The 10,203-nt window shown below is 42.5% G+C and overlaps 3 protein-coding genes across 3 annotated transcripts; 2 read left to right on the top strand and 1 right to left on the bottom strand.

The window, feature by feature from the left end:
* Positions 1-1,541: 1,541 nt before the first annotated feature.
* On the top strand, positions 1,542-2,778 carry C922_03111 (hypothetical protein; the record flags this gene model as incomplete). The annotated part of the gene is made up of 3 exons (XM_008818703.1): positions 1,542-1,581; positions 1,765-1,809; positions 2,006-2,778. 3 exons carry the CDS (start codon positions 1,542-1,544, stop codon positions 2,776-2,778), a joined length of 858 nt encoding a protein of 285 aa, XP_008816925.1.
* An 862-nt stretch (positions 2,779-3,640) lies between these two features.
* On the bottom strand, positions 3,641-5,320 carry C922_03110 (STI1-like protein; the record flags this gene model as incomplete). Its single annotated transcript, XM_008818702.1, has 1 exon — positions 3,641-5,320. One exon carries the CDS (start codon positions 5,318-5,320, stop codon positions 3,641-3,643), a length of 1,680 nt encoding a protein of 559 aa, XP_008816924.1.
* A 3,238-nt stretch (positions 5,321-8,558) lies between these two features.
* C922_03109 (calmodulin) lies at positions 8,559-9,559 on the top strand (the record flags this gene model as incomplete). The annotated part of the gene is made up of 2 exons (XM_008818701.1): positions 8,559-8,637; positions 9,189-9,559. 2 exons carry the CDS (start codon positions 8,559-8,561, stop codon positions 9,557-9,559), a joined length of 450 nt encoding a protein of 149 aa, XP_008816923.1.
* Positions 9,560-10,203: the final 644 nt, after the last annotated feature.

Genomic DNA, 10,203 nt, shown 5'->3' with positions numbered 1-10,203 from the left:
ATGGTATGCACTTTTTTTTTAATTTAATTGTTGCTTTTGAAGATTGTGTATATGTGAAAGACGTTTTTTTTTCTTCTTTTTTTTTTTTCTTTTTCTCTTTTTTTGCTGCTATGGAGGGGGAGGCAATTCTTTCTGTTCACCATTTCCATCCCTGCCCACTTTATGACCATCCATCCAACACGCGAAATGGCTAAACTGCTCGAATATTTATTTTTATACACGCTTAACCGTGCAGCGTTTCGTTTTTGTGTACTTTTGTTTGTGTCTGGTTAATTCACCCCTTTCGCGTTAATCCTCATGGGATGAGAATATTTACTCGAAGAGACTTTTAAAAACTCTCACCATTTGTAACTCGTTAATATTGAAAAAATAAAAGGAAAATTATCGCGGCGTCTCGTTTTACCCCACCGACGCCCCTGCTGGGGGCGCATACTTGTGTGATGTAATTGTACTGTCTTTATTGTGTTGTATTTTTTTTTTTTTCTTTTTTTTGTCCTAACATTTGCAATTATGTCCACCCGCTAGAAGCGAAAATGGTATATGTGCTCGCACGCACGTACTTCTTATGTACGCATTTGCATACACATGTGCGTACAGTACACTAGAATATGCGTACATGCAAGGGGGCCCCACCTGAGCAGTCGACTGGCGATACGTTTGCTCATCGCGGAGGAAAAATTGCAGTTAACATTTTTAACTTTACCAATGTGAGAAATAACTCTCACATAACAGAGGACGGCAGGAGGGTGGAATTTTTTTTTTTTTCGTCACTTTCTCACTTGGGGGCAATTCGACGGGGTGAGTTAAAATTTTCGTTCGTTTCCCCTCTCTCGGAGGTCAACATTTTGCCTGCGTCAATTTTAACGGCGCCAGTTTCACCATTTTAAATTTTAAAACGTGGAGAGTTGTTCTGTTGTCGTCCATTTGTTGTCCACTTTTGTGAATCTTTCAGCGCAGTACGCCGCGCATTTATCATTCGCGTTTCTTATTTCTTACTTTTTGCTTTTCCTGAAGAAGGAAAACATGAAAAAATGTCAACAGGGAAATGCGGCAAAAAATGACATAAAGGCAACGAACGCATGCTGAGACTTTTTTTGGAGTATTTCAGCTCAGAAATTATTTGACCGATTTTTTTTTTTTTTTATGCCATTAAAGGGGGAGGGGGAGAGAAGCTCTGTCTACATGGGTGTTGTCTGCATGGTGCTGTTCATTTGTTAGCACATACGCATTCACGCTTGAAGTTCGCCCTTTATTGTTTTCCAGCTTGGTTGTTTGATTGCCTGGATTGTTTGGTTGCCTGGTTGCCTTGCCGTCTCGCTCTTCCTCGCACGCACCCACAAGAAAGTGAAACGAAAGAGTCAAATTAAACACACTTGGCAAGTCAATTTGGGAGAGCCTTTTTTCCTACACCATTTGAATATTGATTCGAATTTTTTTTTTTAAACATGAAAGAAAAAAAAAACGCGTAAAATAAAAACAAAAAAAAGCATGCCAAATATACAGCCCCCAGTGAAATGTTCCCTTAGCAGTTATTTTTAAAAATGAAATTATATCTTTTATTACTGAATTGTTTAATTTTTGGTAAGGAGCAGAAAAAGATGGGGGGGGAAGCGAAATGATGGAGTTCCCCTAGGTGCGCCTGTGTAATTTGGTACACCTGTGTGGGGAATATTTTTTGGGCAGGCTTCTTTTCCACGAGAGAGACCCGCACTTTTATGTAATTCACATGCGGCATCACCACCACCCCCATTGCTCCCTTCGCAGGTAATTTAAGAGGCGCCCAAAGTAGGAATATCCCGTATAAAGAAGGTACGCCTACCGTTCGCGCGTCTCGCCTGGCGCGAGGTGGTGCGCATACAGGAGTGTATACATAGGACTGTATATATAGATGTATATACTTTTGCGTCTTTATTATTGCGTCTTCATTTTTGCATCTTCACTTTTGCCTCTTCATTGTTCCCTCTTCATTTCTTCCTCTTCAATTTTTCGGCGCTACCCCCCACAGACGCAGGAGGCGTTTCCGAAGAAGCGATAAAAAAACTAAAAGAAATTAAAAAACTCGAGTTGGATATCCTGAAGGACATCGTGAAGCAGGACCCGACGCATGAGGACATCTACAAGAAATACCACTGCATCGCCAGTGACTACATTTCGCACGTCCCCAAAGGCAGCAATCCCAAGGAGACGAACCCAAATAATGACCCAAAAGAAAACAAAACGGAGGAACATAATTTGGAAAAAAAAGAGGAGAAATCAGAAAAAAGTTTCATAGAAAAAATTGTATCCTTTGTATCCATTTTTAGATACGATAACGTAAGCAGAATTTATTCTGAGAATGTCCAGAGAAGTTTTCCTACACCAAGGGACGAGACAGATAATGGGAATAATGCTGACGATGCCATATACAAGGAAGACAAAACTGAAATAGGCAAACAGAAAAACTCAAGCTCTTACGTGCAATTATCAGCATTAAGTTTAATGAAAAGGAATATGTTTTTGGGTGGCAAGGACAAATCTAGTGAACATTTCGAGGTGGGAAACTTGGGATCCTTTTACATGATTTTTGGGGCTCGTAATACTGATTATCCCTGGGCGTGCACGTGCGACCCTCTTCAGCTCATCGATTACAAGGAGAAGAAGAGAAACTACGTTTTGTGTAGCAACCAAGTGGATATGTCTATACAGAACGCCGATTTGTTTTGCAACCCCAAGAATTCATCTGGCTACTTTTACTTGTCCTACATTTTCATGTTTCTCATTGTGATCGTGTGCTTTTAAGGGCTGACGGAGAAGCGGGAAAAGAGGACTTCTGCTTGGAGAGGGCTTCTGCTAGGAGAGTACTTCTTCTAGGAGCAGACTCCTGGTAGCAGCGCACTTCTGGAAGAAACGCAGAAAAACGCAGCAAGCTTGAGAGTAGCAAGATGGTGTGTTCCACCCCGTGCCTCCTTTTCGCCTGCCTTTTCTTCCCCCTATGTGCGTGCGTCTGCACGCGCGCGTTCGCGCTATACATGTGCTACGTTTTTTTCCAGTTGTACACGCACGCCCCGACGGGGCCCCCAATTCGCTGCGTTGGACCCAATAAATAATTAAACAAAGAGAGGAAAAAAGGGCTAGCCAGGGGGAAGTGTACAAAATGACGCCAAAAAGGGGAACAATTTTCCTCTTCGACCTCGAGAAATGACAAGGGCGAGGCCACCACTGCTGTGGCGAAATGATGCCAACGTGGGGCGTGACTGCGCTGCGTCAGCGTTGTCAGAAGGGAATTTTTTCATAACGTGGTGTCAACGATGAGTTTTTTTTTTACCGTTCGTGGGTTTGTTAATTTTTCGTTTTTTTCGTTTTTCTCATTTTTCTCATTTTTTTCGCTCTTTTTGCATTTTTTGGGTGGAAGAATAATGAATTAGGGAAGAAATGCGGTCGCGCGAGACACAGCATGGAGGGACACGGGTGCCCAATTTTTCACGTAAAGAAAAGGCGACCCAAAAGGAATGGAAGCGGTGTGCGCGCCGAGCAGCCACGCCTTCATATTTCCGCGCGAATGGTCCTTTTCAGCAGGGGATAACCGCTTCGTTAATCGCTTCGTTCTCCGCTGAAGCGAGAAGGTGCCTCACCCCTCGCACGGCGCGGTGCTGCGCTGCGGCTAGCGGACCTTCAGTATCCCCGCGGCGATCAACTTCTGCAGACCGTTAAAAATCTTGGGGTCCTTTATATACTCCGAAATGGAATTCGGGTTTTCGTTGAGCCTCTGGAGGATGATCTGGAACTGAGGGTCGGAAATGATCTGCTGGATTTCAGGGTCGGCCATGGATTTCTTGAATTGCTCTTCATCTACCTTTTCGGATTTGGACATTTCGTCAATTTTGTACACACATCTTTGGTACCCTTCGAGGCATTCCTTATTGTTGGGGTCAAGCTCCAATCCTTTATTGTAGGCCTGCAAAGCTTTGTAGTAATCCTTCATAAAGAAGTGGAGGTTTCCCTTTCTGCTGTAGGCCTTGACAAAATTGGGATCCAGTTCGAGGGCCTTCATTACGTCTTCCAAGGCCGATGGATACTCTATCAGCTTCGTCAGTGCAGCAGCTCTATTGGAATACAACTTGGCGTCATTTGGATTTCTCCTAATAGCTTCATCATATTCCTTTTTAGCATTGGGGTAGTCATTATTTTTAAAGTATTCATTCCCTTTATTTTTGTGTTCTTCGGCTTTTTCGGGATCGATATAGGCTTCCCTTTCTTCTTTTTCTTTTTTCCTTTCCAGTTCTTTTAGGGCGTTTCTCGTAGCTCTGTTGTTATCTTCAACGAGCGACTTTCTATAAGCCTCGATAGCTTTATCGTAATTCTTCATGTTGGCATAGCTGATGGCTAGTCGATTATACACCTTTGCTACTTGAGCAAAATCGGCCTTAAAATTGTACCTATTTTCTATAGCGTACAGACAGGTTTCGATGGCTTTATCGAGTTGTTTCATCTCCATATATACTGCCGCTTTGTTATAATAGTACATAATATCATTTGGGTTTATCTTAATAGCTTCATCGTATTCTTGCAGAGCTTCTTCAAATTTTTTCTGTTTGTAAAATTCATTTCCTTTCTGTTTATGTTCATCACCTTGTATTTCTTCTGGTGATCGATTTTTTTTTTTCCTTTCTTCTTCTTCCTTCTCTTGTTGTTTTTTTTTTTTCCTTTCTTCTTCTTCTATTCTTCTCTGCCTTTCTTCATTATATGCCGAGTCTTCATTAAATTTTATGCCAAAAAATTTCTCCACTCCTTCGCTTATCTTCTTATCGCAGGAGGAGAGTATGTATCGAATGTTCATTGGATTTGCATTGATGGCCTTTATGGTGTTTAAAAGTTCATTTGGGTAATTTGCATTTTCTTCCTTGTACGATTTTAAGTTGGCGTCATTTTGAATAATCGTATTTATGTGATTAATGTATTCCATGTTTTCTGCCAGCTTTTCCTTCCTCACATTTTCTAGGGCATCTTTTAAGGATTTGTTATTTGGGTCTATTTGGAGTCCTTCGAGATATGTCTTTTCCGCGTTGTCAAGTTGCCTCAGTCCATGTTCTGCACACCCTTTCCTTATGTATCCTTTTGGCCAATCTTTCTTTAAACTTATGCACTTGTTTGCGCTCTCCAGGGCTTCATAGAACCTCCCCAGACTTGCGTACGCCCCCGACAGGTTGGAGTGTAGCACATGGTCCTGTGGGTCGTTCTTAATTGCGTTCGTAAAGTGAGTCACGGCTTCGTCAAACTTCCCTTCCTGGAAGCACTTGTTTCCGATTTCCTTCAGGCGCAGCGCCTCTTCCTTGTTGACCATTTTTGGGGGGCTTAACCGGGTATACAAATGTAGGTAATAAATATATATGTGTTCTCTATCGGGGGGTGTTCTCGGAGAGGGGATCCGGGCTGCTACACGGGTGTCCCTTTTTCCTTTGCCTATTTCACGTGGTACGGCTACCCTTGCGGCTATTCTTGCGGCTATTCTTGCGGCTATTCTTGCGGCAACTCCACGTTGTTCGTTTCCTCTCTTATCTTGGGCAACCCTCTTGTAGCGATGCGTATGGATTTTCCCTGTGGGGGTGGTGGCTCAAAAGTTCTTAATAGGAACGAGTAGGGATGCTGCTTCGGGAGCTCATTCGTACATCACATCGGCTTCTACAACGATGTTGCGATTTTTTTTTTATTTCTTCCCACAGCTGCTTATTTCTGATGTGCTTCTTTTTTTTTATTTTTTTTTTCGCTCTCTGTTTGGTGCTTGCACGATAAAGGTAAACGATGGGTTTGATCGCAAGTTGTACACGCGGGTGTTTTTTTTTAATTTTTTCCTGAGAATTTGCATCCCATGTGGCAGTTCGTCACGAACACGTTTTGCCGATTTGCTCCTATGCTGCTTCGTTGGCGCGCCGTTTTGCTGTTTTTCTCTTTTCACTGCTGGGGCTGGGGCTCTTTCGGTGGGGGACTGCTTAAATTTTTAAGTAACGTTGCTTCTTCCATTGCGCTTTGTCACGTGGATCTCTTGCGCAGTGCAGCTACGCGGGAGTGCGTATTTACAAATGTATATATGCATGCAAGTGGGGAAGTGAGCCTGCAGATGTTCGCCTGGAAATCTAAATGTACGCTACATATTATATATGTACTGCTTATAGGTACTCTGCATATGAATGTATGCCCCGTGCCGCCCGGGGAGGGTGCATCACCCAAACGATCAGTTCTCCTGTACGTTTCCGCAGCCAACCCAGCCCTCATATTTATTTTTTCCCTACAGTGCGGAAGTGGCTGGCAGATGCTACTCATAAATTTGATTCCGTACCACGCAATGCTTAACAATCTGCATGCTTTTTTTTTTTTTTTTAACAAGATTTTTCGTTCCAACAAATCGCCCACTTGAAAGCAATCGATAGGAAGGTTGCGCTGTAATCACATCCAGATACGAAAAATTGGAAGGGAGAGGAATCAACATAGCGCAGTCCCCACACAAGTGGTTATCCATTTGGGGGAGGCCTTTTTTATGTGCATATAATTTATACCTACACAACATACATGCGTAAGTAACATATTATGTGTGGAGTTTTTGCCCCGTATGCCCCTTTTTTTTCCTTCCACAAAATTATTACGCGAATAATTTTCTTGTGCGTATGCATCATATGTTGTGGATGACTATTATACGGCCTTTACCGCTTGCATTTATTTACCAAGGGGAAGTTAAGGCGACAGAAGAAGCGTATGCACGTTCCATTACCTACCCCCATCCACACCCGTTCATCCATTTAGTTTTACAATACGAGGAATCACTTTATGTAGACAGCAAAATGGTGAAGAGCTACGTGTAGGGGAGCAGAACCAACGCTGTTAGAAGAGGAGTCAACAACAAGAGCATACCAAATTTGAGAGGCTAAGTGCCTACTTATTTTGTGTCCCCCCCCTTTGTTTCTTCCAATTGTGCACAAGGCGAAGCTGCCACGTGGGGGAAACACGAAATGGATAAAATGGTTACTCATCTGTTCATCCCTTTTTTTCATAAAAACAAAGCGAGTGCGCATTCCTTATATGTATCAGCCAACCTTCTCTCGTGTTAATTCGTTCAAAGGACTGCCAAGAGACCGCTTCTGCAAGTTGTTTTGTCGCCCTCCTTAAGGGGGCGAAATTCAGGGAAATTTTTTCTTTTTTCATTTATTTGCAGCATTTACGAAACGTAAAAGAATTTCCCTCCACAGTGGTGAATCGCTTACATGTATCGCGGTGGAATGTTCGATATTCCCAAAATCGTTTCCTTCTCCAATGACGCATTTTTCGCCCCTTTGAAGAGGCACATAATTTGTTTAAAAGGATGATCAATGAGCCGTTTCTTTTTCCTCCATTTTGTTTTTCATCAGTTTGGGCGGAACAGTTTTCACGTCGCATTTCTGTGCGTGGGAAAATTTGATTATTTTACCCCCCATCGTGGATATTTCCTTTTGGATCGTTGCCTTTGAAAAAGCTGCGCGTCCGCCCATGGCCCAATTAAACGGGTGTACCATGCTAGACAGCGGATATGTTACCGTGACACAAAATAGAGTAACAAACGTCAGCGGTCGTGAAGCGTGGCACATTGGTCCAGCGCGAGCTGAGAAGTTCAAATCTGCGTAAAAAAAAAGAGCACAATTTTGTGTATGGCACTGTAACGGAATAGTAGTATAGTAGCATAGCAGCAGGGCATCATAACTTCGTGACTGTGTAGAAAAATCGCTATTCTGCAAATTCGCACAGTTGGTTTTAACAAACACCGAAGCTAGTACCACAGATACTACAAATCCCTCCTGTCGCCTAGGTGCAAGAAGGGGAAACCCTCCTCAAATTAATTGCGCAGAAAGAGGAAAGTCTGACAGAAATTCCGCCCTTAAAAGAGTAATTTAAAAGCATTAAGCTAAATGTTAAGGTAACCCCTAGTTTGCTCACACATAGTAACAGGCGATACGCTATGGCAGTGTGAAGTTACGGGAAAATGTTGGCACATGGGGACGGCCGTTGGCTAGGAAAGGGAATTCTTACCAGGGGGAATTTTAAATGTGCACAGAAAGGCAAATTTGAGTAAAAATAAAAGGTGTGTTTACATGGTTCGCGTTTGCGCAGTGAACAGGAGGACATTCATACGCATTACACATTTTTGTACATGGCGCTTTTTAAATCGCTTTTTGTGTTCGTCCCATGTTTTTTATTTTTTTTTTTTTTCCCCTTAATTGGCTCCTCTTTTCCTTCCTTTCGCTTTCCTTTCTTTCTTTACGTTCAATATTTTCGAACAATTTTGTACTTGAAAAAAAAAAAAAAAAGCAAAGAAAAAAATAAAAGCATATCGATGAAGTTAAACAAATTCCCTGCCCACATTAAAAAAAAAAAAAAAGTATACAATACTTCTTTAGCGGAAGCTAAATATCAACACCATAATCGAAATATCAATTTTTGGAAAAATAAAAAAATTCCCCTTTCTTTTTTATGCGTTAAACTCCAACTAAAGGAGGGAAAAAGGAACAGAGGATAAAAAATTTCTGCACGAATTTTCTGCATAGCCGAATAGCACAATGGCAGACAAGTTAACGGAGGAGCAAATTTCCGAATTCAAGGAGGCCTTCAGCTTGTTCGACAAGGATGGCGATGGAAGTAAACATAGAAAATACGCGAGCGAATTTAACATGCGAACATACACATAGGAAAATGCAATTGCGAAAGGGCAAGTGCGAGAGTGCCCAAACGTAGAGACTACCGAACCGGCCCTAGACAATTCCACTCCCAGGTGGCGGCGCATGCGAGTTGGTTTGTGCTGTTTGCCCCTACGGTCTGCTCCTGCTTCGTGGTTCCCTTTTACATCCAATAACACGCATATGAAAGACGCATAAGACATTCGCAAAGGACACATGACACGTGTTCCGCGTTGCTGCCAAGCACACACATTCACCTACACGCGAAAGAACGGTTCAGACGTCCAAAATCGTTTTAATTATTGACTAATGTGGAAAATTGAACTATGAGCTGCTAATGAACTTTCGTTCACAGATTAAAAATGAAAAAAACGAACACAAGTCGAGCGTCCGTGTTGTGTCAAAATGTGTAGTCAGCTAGCCAAAATAGAAAAAAAAAAAAAATATATTACCCGTTCATGTATTTTTATTTTATTATTATTATTTTTCTTTTTTTCCCTTCCCCCCTAATAGCTATAACAACCAAAGAATTGGGGACAGTGATGAGATCACTGGGGCAAAACCCAACCGAAGCCGAATTGCAAGATATGATAAACGAAATAGACACAGACGGGAATGGAACCATTGATTTCCCCGAGTTCTTAACCCTGATGGCGAGAAAAATGAAAGATACGGACACAGAAGAGGAACTAATTGAGGCGTTCAGAGTTTTCGACAGAGACGGGGACGGATACATAAGTGCAGATGAGCTAAGACACGTGATGACCAACTTGGGGGAAAAGCTAACGAATGAGGAAGTGGACGAAATGATACGAGAGGCGGACATTGACGGGGATGGCCAAATCAATTACGAGGAGTTCGTCAAAATGATGATAGCCAAGTAGCTGGTTATCCATGTGTGTGTATGTATGTGCGAGAGGGTGTGTATTCGCACATGTGTCTGTTTCTTCATATCTCCATTCGCATGCTTATGCGGACGTGTTGATGTTGTTGCACACAGGTGCCAAAATCTGAGTGCCTCTGTGTGTGTGTGTACTTACGTATGTGTGTGCATGTCTGCGCACCCGCCCACCCCCTTTATATTCATCAGAAGTTTTTCATTAATTTTAACGCGAACCAAATTTTCAACTTTTATTTTGTTTTACCTGAAGTAATTCTAAATCTTCGCTGGAAGGAGAAGCACGGAGGGAGGGGGATAGCGGCAGGCTTTCTGTAGGGTTTGCCACAAACTGGTACAGCGCCGTAGTGGCTATGCCGTAGCGGCTGTCGGCAACGCGTGGTTCTATCAAGGGGGAGTTTCTTGGGGGGAAATCGTGCCAACCCACCTTTTGTGTGTAGAGGCCGCATGCCCCCGCCCCCCTTGAGGCACTGAGGGCAGCAAAATTGAATTGAATTAAATTGAATTAAACTAGCCGAGGGGATTTTCCAGAAAATGAAGGGAAGTTTTCACCAAATGGCACAAGGACACAAATGTAACGCAAACAAACTGTTATTAAAACGTTCGTATCGTTCGAAGGAACGAAAAAGG

The sequence above is a fragment of the Plasmodium inui genome (genome assembly GCF_000524495.1).
Source record: "Plasmodium inui San Antonio 1 unplaced genomic scaffold supercont1.12, whole genome shotgun sequence".
Classification (NCBI taxonomy): Eukaryota; Apicomplexa; class Aconoidasida; order Haemosporida; family Plasmodiidae; genus Plasmodium; species Plasmodium inui.
Note: the sequence above shows the minus strand (reverse complement) of the source record. Positions and strands in the feature narration are given on the sequence as shown.